The sequence below is a fragment of the Meles meles genome, chromosome 10 (assembly GCF_922984935.1).
Source record: "Meles meles chromosome 10, mMelMel3.1 paternal haplotype, whole genome shotgun sequence".
NCBI classification, from domain to species: domain Eukaryota; kingdom Metazoa; phylum Chordata; class Mammalia; order Carnivora; family Mustelidae; genus Meles; species Meles meles.
In genome coordinates, this window is record NC_060075.1 from 77,286,930 (window position 1) to 77,306,180 (window position 19,251).

Below are 19,251 nucleotides of genomic sequence, written 5' to 3' on the forward strand. Positions count from 1 at the left end.
ACTCCTGATTTTGGCTCAGGTCATGATCTCAGAGTCATGCGATCAAACCCTGCACTGGGCTCGACACTAAGCATGGAGTCTACTTCTAGATTCTTTCTCTTCCTCTCCCTCTGCTCCTCCACCTCTCCAACCACTTGTGCTCTTGCTCTCCAAAAAAAAAAAATAATAATAAAAAGAAAAGAAAACACATCAAAGATTTAAAGTAAGAGTTACAGCTATAAAACTCCAGGAAGATGGGGCGCCTGGGTACCTCAGTGGGTTAAGCCTCTGCCTTCGGCTCAGGTCATGATCTCAGGGTCCCGGGATTAAGCCCTGCATCAGGCTCTCTGCTCTGCAGGGAGCCTGCTTTCCCCCATCCTGCCCCCGGCCTACTGCTCTGCCTACTTGTGATTTCTCTGTCAAATAAAATAAATAGAATCTTAAAAAAACAAACAAACAAAAAACCTCCTGGAAGATAATATAAGGGCAAAACTTTATGACACTGGTGGGTTCCTGGGTGGCTCAGTCAGTAAAACGTCTTTGGCTCAGGTCATGATCCCAGGGTCCTGGGATTAAGCCCCACATCAGGCTCCCTGCTCCACCAGAAACCTGCTTCTTCCTCTACCTCTGCCACTCCCCCTGCTTGTGCTCTCCAGATCACGCTCTGTCAAATAAATAAATAAAATCTTACAATAATAATAATAACGGGGGCGCCTGGGTGGCTCAGTGGATTAAGCCGCTGCCTTCGGCCGGGTCATGATCTCAGGGTCCTGGGATCGAGCCCCGCATCGGGCTCTCTGCTCCGTAGGGAGCCTGCTTCCTCCTCCCTCTCTGCCTCTCTCTCTGCCTGCCTCTCTGCCTACTTGTGATCTCTCTCTCTGTCAAATAAATAAATAAAATCTTTAAAAAAAAAAAAAGACTCTTTAAAAATAATAATAATAAAACTTCATGACACTGGATTTAGCAATGATTCCTTCAATATGACAACAAAAGTACAGGCTACAATTAAAAGCAAAATAGATAAACTGCACTTCAAAATTAAAAACATAGTGGTATCCTTTGATGCACAGAGTGAAAAGAAAAACCACAGAATGGGAGAAAAATACTTGCCAATTATGTATTGATAAGGGTTTCATATCCAGAATACATTAAAAAACTCATACAGTTGGGGCGCCTGGGTGGCTCAGTGGGTTAAAGCCTCTGCCTTCGGCTCAGGTCATCCCAGGGTCCTGGGATCGAGCCCCACATCCAGCTCTCTGCTCCGCAGGGAGCCTGCTTCCTCCTCTCTCTCTGCCTGCCTCTCTGCCTAGTTGTGATTTCTGTCAAATAAATAAAATATTAAAACAAAACAAAACAAAACAAAAAAACTCATACAGTTAAAAAAAAAAATGACAACCCAATTACCAAAAACACAAAAGACTTCTATAGACAGTTTGCCAAAAAAGATACACATACATATATACATCTGGCCATGCAAATGGTCAACCAACATATGAAAAGATAAACAACCTCATTAGTCAATAGGGAAATGCAAATAAAAACCACAATGAGATACTACTTCAAAACCAATAGTTTTAATTTTTTTTAATGAAAAAAAATAAGTGTTGGCAAGGATATGGGCTAATTTGAACCTTTGTAAACTGCTGGTGGGAATGTAAAATGTATAGCCATGGTGGAAAATAGTTTGGCAGGTACTCAAAGAGTTTTTGAAAAAGAATTATCACACAATCCAGCAAACCCACTCCTAGGTATAGACTCAAAAGAAATTAAAAAAGAGATTCAGATACTTGTATGTGAATGTTTACAACAGCAATATTTGCAATAGCCAAAAGGTGGAAACAAATCAAGTGTCTATCAACAGATGAATGGATAAAGAAAAGGTGGTATATCTATATAGTGGAGTATTTCGCCATAAAGAAGAATGAAGTTCTTATTATACCATATGGATGAACCTTGGAAACATTATCCTAAGTTAAATCAGAGACAAAAAAGACAAATATCCTATGATTACACCTAGAGAAAATATCTAGAATAGGCAAGTTCATAGAGCGCAAAAGTAGATTAGAGATTAACGGGCTGAGGCAATAGGAGAAATAAGAAATTACTGTTTCATGGTTATAGTCTCTCTTTGAGGCAATGAAATCATCTTGCAAATATACAGATGTGATGCTTGCACAACACTGAAAATGAATGCTATATTATGTAATTAATGGCTAAACTGGAAAGGTTGTTTTTGTTTTTTAAAGATTTTATTTATTTATTTGACAGAGATCACCAGTAGGCAGAGAGGCAGGGAGAGAGAGAGGAAGGGAAGCAGGCTCCCTGCGAAGCAGAGAGCCCGATATGGGGCTCGATCCCAGGACCCCAGGATCATGACCTGAGCCGAAGGCAGAAGCTTTAACCCACTGAGCCACCCAGGGGCCCCTGAAAAGGTTTTTTTAATATATATATTTTACTACCAGAAAAAAAAAGATAATCCACTTCTTTTTTTTTTTTTTAATTTTTTTTTAAGGATTTTATTTATTTATTTGACAGAGAGAAATTACAAGTAGGCAGAGAGAGAGGAGGAAGCAGGCTCCCTGCCGAACAGAGAGCCCGATGCGGGACTCGCTCCCAGGACCCCGAGATCATGACCCGAGCCGAAGGCAGAGGCCCAACCCACTGAGCCACCCAGGCGCCCGATAATCCACTTTTTTTTTTTTTTTTTTACATTTTATTTATTTGACAGAGAGAGATCACAAGTAGGCAGAGAGGCAGGCAGAGAGGTAGGCAGAGAGGCAGGCAGAGAGGCAGGCAGGCTCACTGCTGAGCAGAGAGCCTGATACGGAACTCGATCCCAGGACCCTGAGATCATGACCTGAGCCGAAGGCAGTGGCCTAACCCACTGAGCCACCCAGGCGCCCCAATAATCCACTTCTTAATGCCAATAGTAACAGTGTATTGTGAGGTTTACTACCTTTATAGAAGTATAATATACAACAACAGCATAAAAGACAGGAGCAACATTCTGTTTTAAGGTTCTTAGGTTACACTTCAATGGAAAATGTTACTTGATGGTAAACTCGGGTAAATTAAAGATGTATTTTATAGACCCCATGCAACTACTAAAAACAAAATGAAACAAGAGTGTATCTGATAATGGAGATAAAATGGAACAATTTTTTAAAAACACTATGAATTCAAAGTAAGATTAAAAAAAACAAAAATCGGGTATGATAAAAAGAAAAGAAAGAGCAAAATGGTAGACTTAAACCCAACCTTACTGATAACTATAGTAAATGCAGATGACCTCAAAAACCCATTTAAAGACACATTCTGAGACTGGATATTTAAAAAGCAAGATCACAGAGTTTCTACTCCTGCCTAGGATACCATCTCTCTTATCCTAAAAATTAGTCAAAACAGGATAATCTATAAAATCATAAATCCATCAGGAAACTGAGGCTACAAGGAAACCAAGTGATTTGAATTCCAAAGAACAGTAAAACCTCTCTTAAAAGACAGCGGACACTCTGTAAAAAGTGCCATACATCAAAACTCCAAAACACTGATGATGGAAGTCCAAATTAGGACACAGTGCCGCTTGGGGAAAGTCAGGAAAAACACAGGAATGAGGATGGAATAGCTATGCTAAAGATATACCCTTGGACTTCAAGAAGCTGAAAATGGAAAACGAATGGTTCTCACCGTCCATAAAGTCTGTAATAGGCCAGCTGAAGTGCAAGCTGAATAAATGTATCAGGGTGAAGCAGCTTCTTCTTGGTTAGGTTTTTACCAAAAGACATAAAGGGATATACCACAATCTGCAGATCAGATGCCTAACAAAAAATAAAATAAAATAAATAAATAAATAAATAAATAAATGGGAAAAGTGAAAAATCAGCTAAGAAGAATACCCCGAAGATAACCAAATCATCACGTACATTAAACATTACATATAAAAAATTAAAGGTATCAAAGCTACAATTTAAAATGTTTTAATGTTGGGGCATCTGAGTGGCTCAGTTGTTAAGTATCTGCCTTCGGCTGAGGTCATGATCCCAGAGTCCTGGGATAGAGCCCTGCGTGAGGCTCCCTGTTCAGCGGGGAGCCTGCTTCTCTCTCTCGCACTTCCCCTGCTTGTGTTGCCTCTCTCACCGTATCTCTGTCAAATAAATAAGATTTTTTTTTAAAGATTTTATTTATTTATTTGACAAAGAGAGAGAGAGATTACAAGTAGGCAGAGAGGCAGGTAGAGAGACAGGAGGAAGTAGGCTCCCTGCTGAGCAGAGAGCCCCATGCGGGGCTCGATCCCAGGACCCTGAGATCATGACCTGAGCTGAAGGCAAAGGCTTAACCCACTGAGCCACCCAGGTGCCCAAATAAGACCTTTTTTAAAGAAATGTTTTAATGTTGTTTAGGCGCCTGAGTGACCCAGTTTAGCATCAGACTCTTGATTTCAGCCCAAGTCATGATGTCAGGGTCATGAGACTAAGGCCCATATTAGTCTGGGCTCAGTGGGGAGTCTGCTTGAGATTCTCAGTCCCCCTCTCCCTCGGCCACCAGCCCCACCACCGTGCTTGTGCTCTCTCTTTAAATAAATAAAATCTTTAAAAATAAATAAGGGGCGCCTGGGTGGCTCAGTGCATTAAAGCCTCTGCCTTCGGCTCAGGTCATGATCCCAGTGTCCTGGGATCGAGCCCCGCATCGGGCTCTCTGCTCAGAACGGAGCCTGCTTCCTCCTCTCTCTCTCTCTCTGCCTGCCTCTCTGCCTACTGGTGATCTCTGTCTGTCAAATAAATAAATAAAATCTTTAAAAATAAATAAATAAAATGTTTTATGTTGTCGTGCTCAGATGATGACCTAATTTTTATATGTGGTAGTTAAAAGAAAAGCATTAGTATCTAAGAAAAAATGTTTAAAAAATCTACCTGCTTGAGAAATTGGGCTTTAGCTTGATTTATGTAGTTTAGTATTTTATCATCCACAGTGAAAACAAGTTCCTCTGGAAGTGATATATCCCGTACTTTTTCTGAACCCTGAAAACAGGGAAAAGACTTAAAAATATTAAATCAAAAAAATATTAAGGAAAAAAAATGAATTTTTTTTTTCTAACATACCTTCCATCTTCCTTCATTCTCAAAAACTTTCTCATCAATGTAACGGCTGATGTTTACCATAACCATTCCATCAAAAGGAGCATGCTAAAATGAAAGTACACAAGATTTTGAATACTTTATGTCAATTTAAAATGTGACCCAATATTTTATTTTCAATTTCCCTCCCCTCCAATCTTAATACATACTGAAGTGCAGAATTCAAATGCCTCACCGAAGGACAGAGAAATCCTACAGCATAGTAAGTGATTGCTGTATTTTATTTGCTGCAAAGGAACAAATACTTAAAGTTGGAAGCACCTAATGAGGGATCTTGAGGTAATGGGGTGGGGTATAAGTAAAGCAACCATGAACTATCTAGAGAAAATAACCATTATTTAAACTGGAAATGAAAGCAGGTGTATGTGTGCAGTGCTAAGATATTCTGAAAACTGAAGAGCACTGTGCAAAAAGCAAAGGATGACAGACTTTCTGAAAGCTAAACTGAGCACTGTATGAACTTCATCAGTAAAGACAGAGGCCACTAGGTGAGTATTAAAAAGCATAATCAGTTTGTGTTTATGTCTCCAAGAGTGTTTAGATGCAGCAAAAATATTTCTCAATGTTTAAGGAATGCTGGAATATTAGAGATTATGGATATAATGCTGGATATTAGAGATTTACCAGCTAAGCAGACAGGAAGAAACTGCAGCTAGTGAATTTTTCCATCATTTACTCTGGAGGACAAATTTTTGCTTTCTTTTCTCCATGTCCTTTGGTGACAATTCCATTAGTTTTTTTCCCCTCCATGTTACTGTTAATCACTTTAAACAGTTACCATTCATGAACTGAATGTGAGACTACCAGCCTTGGAGAGAAAGGAGCAAGGCTTAAGATATGGACTAGCACATCTGGGTCCACATTCAGAGGAGTAAATTAGGTGTCTTAAGTATCACCCTAATATTACAGAGATCTGTTGGCCTATCTCACAGCCCAATAGAGCCTAGAAATATAGTATGAATACTGTTACCAACTAGATAGCAGCTACAGCATCAGAAAAGACTCTTGAGGGAGGTCTGAAGTAGATGCACGAGCAACTCACCCCATCTGTCCTTTGATAAAATGATGACAGAGGTCATTGACAAGTCCATTTTCTAACTGCATCTAACAGTTTCACAAAGAATTTGCAGAGGTATCACATATTGTTTCATTTGAAACACTAAAATTAATTTCTAATTCTTTTACTGGACCCAGTAAGAAAGAGCAAGGCTAAAGGATAAAAGTACCTCTGATTGGTAATTCTACCTACCCATCTCATGGTGGAAAGCTAAATATCAATTTTTTTTAAAAAGTTAGGAAATATGAAAACTTCATATGTTTTCCTGATGTTTTATTTGTTCACTTGGCCTTTCTTTTTTTTTTTTTTATTTATATGGAGACAATATGTGTAACATACTTTTTAGGAATAGGGCTTCAATCCTGTGTCCAAACTCTACCATTCAACTGTTGTGCAAGTGTTGAAGTTACTTAATTCTTGAGTTACTTAATCCTCATCTGTTAGTGGGGGTAATAATCATATAGTTGGTGTAACAAATGATCTTCATAATGCTTATAAATTGCTTCCTACAGAACGTAGATCAACCACAGCAATAATCAGTAACTGCTGTTAGTATTTAACTCTTTTTTTTTTTTTAAAGATTTTATTTATTTATTTGACAGAGAGAAATCACAAGTAGGCAGAGAGGTAGGCAGAGAGAGTGAGAAGGAAGCAGGCTCCCTGCCAAGCAGAGAGCCCGATGCGGGACTCGATCCCAGGATCCCGAGATCATGACCTGAGCCCGAAGGCAGCGGCTTAAACCACTGAGCCACCCAGGCGCCCAGTATTTAACTCTTTATTACATGCTTCCTTTGTGCTCTTCACAAAGCCCAATAATAAACCCTAGATGGAGAAGACAAAGTAGTTGACCCCGGATTTTAAATCCCAAGAGGGAAATGTAATTAACCACTGTGATCACAAAACTACATATTTAAACACCAATGGAACAGAGCAGCAACATGGCATTGCATTTAGGACAGACCAACTTTTACAATATACAGTATACGGCTCACCTCTGAACAACGCTGACCTCCCATGCAATCAAAATCCACATATAACTTTTCACTCCCCAGAACTAACTTAATTACTAATTGCCTATTGTTGACCAGAACATAACATCTGCTGATATAAACAGTCAATTAACATGTTTTGTGTTGTATTATGCACTGTATTCTTACAATAAAGACAGAGAAAATAAAGTGTTATTAATAAAATCATAAGGAAAATCCTATATAGTACAGGAGTAGAATAAGGCACCACACATCTCCTCATCCGCACCCAAAGTTAGCAAAGCTACCCAGGAATGTGGGCAACCTTTCAAGCAGAGTCCAGGGAAAGGCAGAGAACACGGGAAGGAACAGCACTGTTATCTTCTCTCTAGGTTGCTTTTTCCACCCGGTCCCTCCACGTGGTTCTAATTCAGTTTCTCCTTGTGGGAAATTCTGGCAAGCTGCTCCCAGCAATATTAATTCTCTGCTGTAGAGAATTTTCAGCACCTCAGACAGCGCTCCCTCCTACCATACCTGGTGCTATCCTGCCCCAAGTATTTTCCTGGACCCCTAGGGGTGGCGGGGTGGTGGGGGGAGAGCAGAATATCATTCTGTGGTCCTTGGCCAACTGTGGACAATGACTGGTCTTGGCACCTCACTGAGAATCCCTCTCCAGAGAGAGTCCCTTCACAACTTTTTGTTGAAAATCTCAGTGAACCAAACTGCACAGGTAGTAGGATGAGGAGTGCTACAAGCAGGTGACAGCCTGCTGTTCCAGCCTTCTCAGCAACTCTCCATCACCTTCCCTTCACTTTTAGGCACGTGGCAACTTCTACCTTATTTTTCAATCACAGAGTAAAATAAGTATTTATTGGAAAAAAAAAAATTCATTTAAGAGGACCCACACGGTTCAAACCCATGTTGTTCAAAGACCAACTACATACAATTTACTAATGATGCTTTACATAGGTTAAATTGCTTTTTCTACAATCATCTTAAGTTACAAGGGAAACCAAAAAGGGATTTTTAAAAGCAGATTATCAAGGAGAGATAATCAGATCAATTTTATAAATAAATGGATCTTAATACATACACATAAAACATGTCCATACACGTACTACAAGAAAGATCTCATCTGTGGTGAAATGTATGTTTATTATGGGACCAATAGTCTTTATTCAGAGATAATGAAGATCCCTAAGGTTATTTTCATCCTGAATTTGACAGACAAATGGATAAGGAAGATATGGTCCATATATACAATGGATATATGCCCCCATAAGAAAGGTGAATACCCAACTTTTGTATCAACATGGAGGGGACTGGAGGACATTATGCTGAGTGAAATAAGTCAAGCAGAGAGAGTCAGTTATCACATGGTTTCACTTAGTTGTGGAGCCTAAGGAATAACGAGGAGGACATGGGGAGATGGAGTGGAGAAGTGAGTTGGGGAAAATTGGAGGGGGAGACAAACCATGAGAGACTCTGGACTCTGAGAAACAAACTGAGGGTTTTGGAGGGGATAGGGGTGGGGGGTTGGATGAACCTGGTGATGGGTATTATGGAGGGCACATATTGCATGGAGCACTGGGTGTGGTGCATAAACAATGAATGCTGAAACAGAAAAGAAATAAAATAAGAGGGGGAAAAAAAACTTTAAAAAATCAAAATAGCGCAATATGTTTTTTTTTTGTGTGGGGGGAGTTGAGGGTTGTAAGTGAGTACGGCAAGTAAGATGAGCTCTTGATCATGAGAACAATTTAACCTTATGTAACAATATAACATCCAGTTTGAATAATATACAATGAAATAAAATTCTCAAAATGAGAAGAGGTAAAAACTAGAAAAGAAAAACTGCTACATCAACCGATGAATGGGTAAAGAAGATGTGGTATACATATACAACACAGTATTATTCAGCCATAAGAAAATGAAAAAGTTCTGCCATTTCCAACAACATGGATGGAGCTAGAGAGTATTACGCTAAGCTAAATGGGTCAGAGAAAGACAAATACAAATGATTTCACTCATATGTGGAATTTAACAAGCAAAACAAATGAGCAAAGGGAAAAATAAAAAGAAAGACAGCCTCTTAACTATAGAGAACTGATGCTTATCAGAGGGGAGGTGGGTAGCGGGTAGGTAAAATAGGTGATGGGGATTAAGGAGTTCACTTGTAATGATGAGCACTAGGTGATGTACGGAATTGTTGAATCAGTATATTGTACACCTGAAACTAATATTGCACTGCATGTTAACTAACTGGAATTTAAACAAAAACTTAAAAAAAAAAAAAAAGATTAACTTCAAGCTACCTATATAACAGTCAATGAAATTATTAAAACAGGAAGAAAACACACACAGAAGGGAAAAGTGAGACTTAACATTAAAGTCAGAATCAGCAGAGAGGAAAAGACTGTTAAGATGGAGGCAGTGTCTGAGTACATATGAGGAGGAAATAGAGGAAGACAGGAGGAAGTAGTTAGCTACTTCACAAAGGATAGTTTTCCAGCAAACAGTGACAATATAAACCAGACTGAGAAAGTCAAGAAAAATAAAAGAACGCAAGAGAAAAAAACTGAGGCAATTAACAAGAAATATTTTGTCAACAATGAACTCCAAGGAAGAGGAAAGACAATAAATATTTAAAAGCACTCATAGCAACCTTTCTGTTGCTATAACAGACAACTAGTTTTATTACCTGCTCATCAACCACTTACCCTTCTGAGATTTTTCTGTAGGCAACCACCACACATCTGTAATGGTTTGAATGAGGATGATTCTACCCCCTAGATTCCAAGGTTTAACATGTGACCCAGGCCAGTGATTCAGAGTACCTGACTCCTCAGAACAGGCACATGATAGACAAAAGCCAGTAACAACCAGTAAGCATTATTCCCAAGACTTGCGTTGGAACCAATGCAGGGAAGAAGGGGGAGGGCAGCAGTGGTAAGCTGGTCATTTGCATATGGAACACTAATCTATGAAAGGAGCTGTGAAGACATGAGATTGTGAATACGACAATCACAGGGGATATTTACCTGAAGATGAAGTCAAACATAGGAAAAAATGCCAAAAAATGGAGAAAGAAATTTCTAATGAAAGCATTTGTACACTGGAAGTCAGTCTTACTCAAACTTAACTGTACTCCTATGCCAACGAATACCTTCTTAAGCTAATGTCAGTATAATTTGGGTTTCTATCACCTAAAACTGTATAAATACTGATTAATAGAGCTATTGAGCCCAGATCAATATAACAGGTCAAAAAAACTACCTCACACTACTTTATAGTCAGTTCCATATTTTATGAAAGATCTTATAATGAGATTTTAAGTGTATATTGCAACTTCTCATTTTTTAATTTTCTAGGTTCACAGACTTCTTGAACATTCATCAGAAAATGGCAAGGTATAGTTAATAAAGATGATCACAGGAGAATAAAGAGATTTTTTAAAATAAGAAGGTAAAAAATAGTAGAAGCACCACTTTATTATCTATAGTATAAATAAATGTTCCAAAGATCATGTGCTATTTTAGGAAAATAGTTAAATTACTGGGAAAATCTAGAAATATATGCACATCTACTTCTCTGTGCAAAGAACATAGACATAAGGCTGAATCTTTTAAATTAAGTTGTAATTCAGGCACCTGGGTGGCTCAGTCAGTTAAGCATCTGCTCAGGTCATGATCCTTGGATCCTGGGATGGAGTCCTACATGGTGCTCCCTGCTCAGCAGGGAGTTTGCTTCTTCCTCTGCCCCTTCCCCCGCCCCATGCTCCCTTCTCCTCTCCCTCTCTCTTGCAAAAATAAATTAAAATCTTCAAAAAAAAAAAAAAAAAAAACTCTCAATAGGTAACAGTGCATTTTAAAGAGCTTCATAATTCTTTAAAATCCATAACTACACAAAATACATGCAACTTCCACTTTGCAGATACACACCAAACTATTGGTATACTACAAATGAAAATAACTTGTTCTATTCTCTGTTTTCACTGAGAATTCAAAACTAAACCTTTTAGTAATGTCACAGAGCTATAAAAGTGTGTATTTATATGAACACAGAACAGCCTACTTAGTTTATTGCCACTAAATTAACCTAAACAATTGAAAGGAAAAATAACTTCAGTAAGTTTACTTACATCACAACTACAGCCAAATACTCCATTGGAAAAGGAAATCAAGTTATAAGATTTGTCTCCCCAGCGTACAGTTGGATCTCCTATGAGGGTCATTGTGGTTACCTAAAATACATGTCGTATTTTAAAATTAAGAGAATTTAATATTAAGAGGTTTATAAGTATTTACATCTTATATATGTGTGTATATTATATAAGTGTACACACACACACACACACACACACACACACACACACACGTAAGATGCCACTTTTCCTCTTCAGGTAAACCAAATTTAGTAAAATGATAATAATTATACTCAAGAGATAATACTAATTCCAGCCCTGTCTTTAAATACTTCTCAAAATCTCAAAAATCCTATGAAAAACAGAAAGCTGGTACAATACTCATGGGGGTTTAGAGAACTTAAAAAGAAAAGACAAAGCTTTTGCAACTTGAATTTAGTCTAAGAAGCTGTGGTAAGTTTAGTCATTAGAGTCCCCTTATGAAGAAGATATTTTAATAATATTGTAATTCATACTGAATTCATATCCACTAAGCTTGTTTCTCACACAGTAGGCTCTGGCCCATTAGGGAGTCATAAAATCGACTTAATATATCACAGTAAACATTCACTACAAAAAAAAAAAAAAGAGAGAGAGAGAGAGAATACAAATATTAGACTCTATCACAGATAGTAAAAGTAATTACTATTTTCTGAAACTTCTGTTACATGTGTGTATGTATGTAGTAGACTGCAATCTAAACGCAAGTCTAACTAGATTCTGGCAGTAAAAGTTCAAACGGTACTACATTAGAATATATTTTCTTCCTCAAGAAATTTGGTAACTCTCCTACTCAAAAAATAAAGTTCAATTTATATAAAAGAAAGTTATTTCTACCTACAAGATTTTCCAACTCTGTACTATTTCTATCATTTAATATAAATGTTTTCAAAAGACTAAGAGACGTCTACAAATAAAACTACTACCTTTTATTTTTTTCCCAGGAAATGACATTACCCAGAGTGGGTAGGGGAGGGGAAACAAAGTAAGGCCACTTTTACTCTTAAACTCACTAAAGTCTGTCAATAAAACTAAATGCTAAAATAAATAACTTAGAAGAGTGCTGTAACTCTTAGGACAGACCCCAGCAACTAAGGTGTCCAGATACACTGGTGTGGGTCACAGGAAGGTTCTCCTGTCACCCCTGGAATGATAAGCTCATTTAGCCCAGTGTCCTACGCAAATTTTCCGTACATGCAAACAACAGTCATACTTCTTTAAACAATGTCCAAGATATATCTACATTACCTAAATAATGAGGCAAGAATTTATGAAGGATTATTTATGTATAAGCTCCAATTTGGTAAATATATACGATAGCTACGAAAAAATTTTAAGACCCTGCATATAACAAAAAAATCTTCTCATCTTTGTTATACACAAGAGTCTTCCAGAATAATTTGTGAGAAGAAATAGCAGAGCAAGATACTTACGTACCTGAGAATAATCTTCTGGTGTTACATGTGGACTGCTATCCTCTATGGAATATACCAGTAAACTGCTCTGAATTTTTTCTAACATAGTCAAATTCTCTGGATCGAGACTAATCAAATACTCTCGTGCCTAATGGGTAAAGAGAAAGTGATTAAATATTACAAATTAACTATATCCAGAAAAATCTCAAAATAATTGTTAGGGAAAGGTTTATCAAGAAAAGTGTAAACTGCTATCTGGAAGTAGAGCATTCTTAAGTCAAAATGGTAAAAAGCAGAAAAGCAATTACTATTAATTTATAAGGAAAAATGTTTGAACATTCCTGGGCCCAAAAATGACCTCTCTTAGAGGCTTTCCTGATAACATAGGACACATTTTGGTAGAGGACGCACAAATGAAGTGAGATAAAGCACAGATGCTCATAGGCACAGATGTTCAAAGCTTGATGCTGAGATACTGAGGGTAGCTCCTGGGGAAGGGGTTTGTTGCTGCCAGGAGAACATGCTCCTCCAGGGAGCATGCAGGAAAAAAAAAATGCTGAACACTATTTTTGCTTTTTGCCTTTTCTCATAACAGCAAATTCCTTCCTGGGTTTCTTTCAATGGACAAAAACAAGTACTAAAGTAGGTCCTTGGTGAAAGTGAAGTGACATAACACAAACTTTCAAAACATGGAGGATGTCTGTAAAGTTAATAATGCTGTATTACATATTTGAAAATTGCTAACAGAATACTTCTTTTTAAAAAAAGATTTATCTATCTCTCTATCTATTTAATTATTTGAGAAAGAGCACGAGAGAGAGCATGAGCTAAGGGAGGGACAGAGGGAGAGGTAGAAGCAGACTCCCCACTGCTCTGAGCAGGGAGCCCCATGTAGGACTCAATCCCAGGACCCTGGGATGATGACATGAGCCACCCAGGTGCCTGCCCTTAGAATCTTAAAAGTCCTCATCACAAGAAAAAAAGTTTGTAATTATATGAGATGATGGACGTTAATCAGATTTATTGTGATCATTCTGTAATATATACACACAACTATCTAATCATTATGTTGTACACTAAAATGAATATAATTTTATGTCAAATATACCTCAATTAAAAAAAAAAAAGAGGGGCACCTGGGTGTCTCAGTCGGCTGAATGTCCAACTCTTGATTTCAACTCATGTCATGATCTCAGGGCTGTGGGATAGAGCCCTTCATCCAGCTCCATGCGGAGTCCACTTGAGATGCCCTCTCCCCTCCTCTCTGCTCAAGCTCTCTTTAAATAAATAAATACATAAATAAAATCTTAAAAGAACACCAACAAAAGAAAACCATATAACCTTAGCCCACTGAGTTCGTTCCTCACTAGTCAATGCTGCTATCCCAGGTCCATCAGGTTCACTATGGCACTTCCTGTGAATGTATGTCAATTGCCTTAGGGAAGATTAAAGAAAGAGTATTTTAAAAGAGCATAAGCACGATCACTAGCTACTTTTAGACTTTAATAGATCATAATATTTATCAGTACTTATATGTTTTCATATATTACCCAAAGAAAGGGATTATGATCTCAACAGCAATGGATTTATCTCTCATACCACATCTTGTTTTTTAAAAAATAAGTATGTGGCTTATTAACACAAAAGTACATTTGACAACAACTTAAGTAAATAAATTGACTGTTTGGCAAGTATCATTTATACTTCCAAATGTACTTGTACTTCTTGGGTCCAAGTCAATACTCCTTACAATAAATACCTCTTATAATAGAGAACTTGAAAAACATTATGATAAATAATATTATGAATATTATGTATATCTTATCTAACTAAAAACTATGTGCATACATAAGAAATTATACTATATCCGATTAATATTTGTGTGTAACCCCCAAAACAGAAGTACTATGCAGTCAGTTTTAAATATTTTCACATTTGCTTTTGCTACTTATCATGATTGTAAAGATTATTAGATGAAAACCAATTATTTCCTCTCAAAGTACTTGCTTCTCCAAATCTGATGAATTTCATCAGATTTTTACACAGATGACAAGTAAATAACAGGGTTCTTCAACAAAGAAATACATTTTCATCAGACAAAAATCCACAGGTTTCACAAAGACAACAAAAGCACAGACAACGCAAGTAAAAATAGGTAAGTGAGATTATATCAAACCAAAAACTTCCACACAGTTAACATCAAAATTAAAAGGCAACCTACAGAATATGAGAAAGTATTTTCAAGCCATACATCTGATATTTACATCTGATAAGAATATCCAAAATATATAAGGAACCCCTATAACTCAGTAGCAAAAAGAACCAATCTGACTTAAAAATATAGGCAAAGGAACTAAACAGACATTTCTTCAAAGAAGACAGAAAAATGGTCAGCAAGTACATGCAAAGGTACTAAACATGACTAATCATCAGGGAAGTATAAATCAAAACCACAATGATGTATCACCTCACAGCTATCTGGATAGTTATTACCAGAAAGGTAAGAAATGAGTGCTGGTGAGGATGTGGAGAAAAGAACTCCGTGCACTGCTGGTGGGAGTGTAAACTGGTCCAGCCACTACAGAAAACAGTATGGATGTTCCTCAAGAAATTACATGTAGAACTACTCTGTGATCCAGCAATCCCAGTCCTGGGTATATATCCAAAGGAACTGAGATCAGGACCTTGAAGAGACATCTGCACTCCCATGTTCACCACAGCATTATTCACAATAGCCAAGAAGTGGAAGCAACTTAACTATTTGTTGACAGATGAATGGATAAACAAAGTGTACTGAAGATATACACACACACACACACACACACACAGAGTGGAACATTATTCCCCCTTAAAAAGGTAGGAAATCTTCACAGCTATTTGTATGGTTATTATCAGAAAGGGAAGGGGAAATCAGCAGAGTTAACTTTGTGGTGATATGTGAATAGAGACATAAGCCTTGAGAAAGAATGCCTGCTTATTCAAAAGGTGGATAAGGAAGAAAAGGGCATTCCAAACAGAAAGCACAAGTACGTGCAAAGATTACAGATAACCTGATGTGTTTCAAGAATTGCTAACAAAGAGGACTTTCTAAGATGGTGGAGGAGTAGGAGACCTTGGTTTCGTCTGGTCCCTGGAACTGAGCTAGATAGCCATCAGATCATTCTGAACATCTCTGAACTCAGCGAGAGTTCTAAAGAAAGAAGAGCTGCAATTCTACAAATAGAAAAGCAACCACTTTCTGCAAGGCAGGAGATGCAGAGAGTGACTCTGAGGAGATATACAGGAAGATAAACCATGGAGGGGAGGGAGCTTCCAGCTACTGGAAAGCTATCTAGCAGCAGAGCACAAAATAAGAACTTCTGGAAGTCTGTTCTGGTGAAGGCCACCCACATGAAAGGTGCTCAGGTGGCAAAGTGAGGTGGAATCCTAGTTGGGACAGTATGGTCTCAGGATCCCCGGGGTCACAGGAAGATTGGGGGTGCCTGAGTATGGCAGAGCCCCTAGGCATCAGAGTGGGGGAGCCAGCTGCAATCAGCTGGCCCAGGGAGGGGGCTTTCAGCTTGATGTTGCCATAAACCATTAATCATGGCATGAAAAATGTTCCACATCACTCAGCATTAGGGAAATACAACTTTTCCACATCACTCGGCATCAGGGAAATACAAATCAAAACCACCATGAGATACCACTTCACACCAGTCAGAATGGCTAAAATTAACAAGTCAGGAAACAACAGATTTTGGTGAGGTTGTGGAGAAAGGGGAACCTTCTTACAATTGGGAATGCAAGCTCTGGCAGCTGCTCTAAAAAACAGATGATTAATAATGATTTTTCTTGAAAAAGTCAAAAGATTAACAAATGCTACAGCAGACAGGGGCGCCTGGGTGGGTCAGATGGTTAAGCGTCTGCCTGAGGCTCAGGTCATGATCCCATGATCATGGTCCAGGATGGAGCCCAGCATCCGGCTTCCTGCTCAGGGGGGAGCCTGCTTCTCCCTCTACCTCTCCCTCTGCTCGTGCTTTCTCTCTCACTCACTCTCTAATAAATAAAATCTTTAAACAAATTTTTTAAATAAAATGAAATAAAAATACTTCTGAAAAATCAGCACACATAAAATTCTTCTTTTCAGCTTACTCTTGCCTATAAAAAAGGCAATTCTGAATATTTATTTTTTAAACTCAAGCAAAAGCTTAACACCTCAAGACTCAAGAAAAGTAGAATGAAAACCTGTAAATCTCTGGTGGGGTGATCAAACATCCTTCATGTATTACATCGAAGACAAAAACTCGGCCTCGACAAAGCACTGCAATGTGAGTTGGGGAATGTCCTTCACTCTCTGGAAAAAGAAACAGAAACACAAACTCAATCTCTCAAAGTTACATAAGAGTAAAACTGTGAATTTACACCCAGTAGAAGAAAATAACCCTTGCTCCAATACTTTGCCATATACTCATCGAATATATCGTATGGACAATAAGGTGGACTTTCAATTATGATACAGATATACACTCTTGAAAACTGCCCATGTGAAACATGAAAAACCCATGGAGTTTCAAGTATTTGTACACCCTGAGACTGGCATAAATCCCAAACTACTGCAGGGCTCTATGGTTTATTCATGGACAGCAATGACAAGGGGAAAAGGGTAGCAAGGAATCCTGGAGAAGAGCTATTTGAATCAGTTTTTCTTTGAACCCAAAGAAATGTCAATGTTGACCACTCATCAGATAATTTAATTGCAGTAATGTCTAGCTATGGTTTCTAATAAAATAGTTTTCAGTTGAGAAAGGGCACTGTTTGCCTGCGTGGCAAGAATGCTTTTGCCAAATCTAGTTTTACTTAAGGTTCTAATGACACCGGTAAGCCACTGATAACTTATTCTATGATTTTCTGGGTATGCCTTAACTCCCCAAGAACTACTACTTTGCTGTAAACCTCAGCAAAATTCTGATTTAGCCTCATTTTTCAATTATTATTCCTTGTAACAAATGACTTCCTATATGATCTCTGCTTCTTCCCTCTAAGAAAAAAAAAAGAGAAGACATATATTACCAACAAAAGGAAATTTACTGGCTGATACGTACAAGAACTGTGGTAAATGCTCTGCACACATTATCCCCCAAAATCCATCAACTATGAGAAACACCACCTCCTGACAGCACATTTTTTCTCTAATATCCTATTTTCTCAAGTCCTAGGAGGTGAGGCATGTATTTTTCTTGTCTTTCATGACTATTTCCAAAACATTTCTTCTCTCTTCTCCTTCAAAACCCTCCATATCTTCTTACATTTAATACTACCTTTTTTTTTTCTGTCATTTACTGACCAGGTCCTAACAGGTCTGGGGACGAGAAGTCTGAAATGTGTCTTAATAGGCTAAAATGAAAGTGTCAGCATACCTGTGTTCCTTTTGGAGGCTCTAGAGGAGAACGAATTTCCTTCGCTTTTCTAGTTTCCAGAGGCTACCCATACTCCTGGACTCAGGACTCGCCTCTTCCATCTCAAAGCCATCAAGGGAGGTTCATGACTTTCCATCAATTTGCTGCCATCAGTTTGATTCTCTCTATGCCTCTCTATTCACTTATGAGAACTCCTGTGATTACTCTGTACCCACATGAATAATCAGAATAATCTTCCCATGTTTAGGTCAACTGATTAACAGCCTTAATTTTATATGCAACCTTTACTGCCCTTAACCATGCAACCCAAAACATTCAACAGGTTCCAAGGATTAGAAACCGAACATCTCTGGCGGGGGGGGAGGCATCATTCCACCTAACAGATAGGCTACTAGATTTAGTGATGGGAAGACTGCTTTACATTTGTTGAGAAGAAGAGTCCATTAGTTGAGAATAAGGAAGGAAAAGGCATGAAATAGTCTCTCTGGAAGTGAGAGAATAACATGACAAAACAATAAGGCAAGTTCATGCTGTGGACCCATTTGGGGTTTGAGAAAATCAAATGAGTTTTCTGGTTTTCTCAGGCCAAGTAAATTGCTAGGGTAGGCATCTTTAACATACAGAGGCAAGACAGACAATGAAAATTAAACCATGATGAGGTGTGGGTAGAGTGAGGAAGGAGCGAGTGGGCAAAGATCTGAATGTGTATGAAGGAGTTAATTCCAGTGAATAAGCACAGAAAGAAGTACAGATTGGGGCTGGAAGAGGAAGGAATGGAACTGTGACGGACCATTCCACAACTCAACTGAAATCACAGCGTGGTCAAAGACATAGCTAAGGTAGACTAGTAAAGAAGTGAGTTGTGAAGAGAAGGTGGAGATCAGAATGAAATGCTTGTAATTTCTATGTTAGAGGACGTGAGTTTTTATAACAACAAATTCTATGGCATGACCACAGGTGTGTGGTTGCCTGAGAAGGAGTGAAGGTACAGATTACTGGATGAAGAAAGTGAAGGAAAGGAGATCATGGATTATCAACAACTAGAAGCTAAAGTCATCGACAACGAGAATGTGGGAGGCGCCTGGGCGACTCAGTCGGATGGTTAAGCCTCTGCC

At 38.3% G+C, this 19,251-nt stretch overlaps 1 protein-coding gene across 4 annotated transcripts in view; it reads right to left on the reverse strand.

The window, feature by feature from the left end:
- Positions 1–19,251, reverse strand: part of CROT (carnitine O-octanoyltransferase) — a 56,495-nt gene that overhangs the window by 14,539 nt on the left and 22,705 nt on the right. For all 4 annotated transcript variants that reach the window (XM_046021199.1, XM_046021196.1, XM_046021197.1 and 1 more), the window contains exons 7-13: positions 16,965–17,073; positions 14,079–14,172; positions 12,760–12,885; positions 11,281–11,382; positions 5,079–5,162; positions 4,890–4,997; positions 3,667–3,797 (exon numbers count right to left, since the gene is read on the reverse strand). In XM_046021199.1, the coding sequence (XP_045877155.1) occupies positions 3,667–3,797; positions 4,890–4,997; positions 5,079–5,162; positions 11,281–11,382; positions 12,760–12,885; positions 14,079–14,172; positions 16,965–17,073 (754 nt within the window). The remainder of the gene's footprint in view (positions 1–3,666; positions 3,798–4,889; positions 4,998–5,078; positions 5,163–11,280; positions 11,383–12,759; positions 12,886–14,078; positions 14,173–16,964; positions 17,074–19,251) is intronic.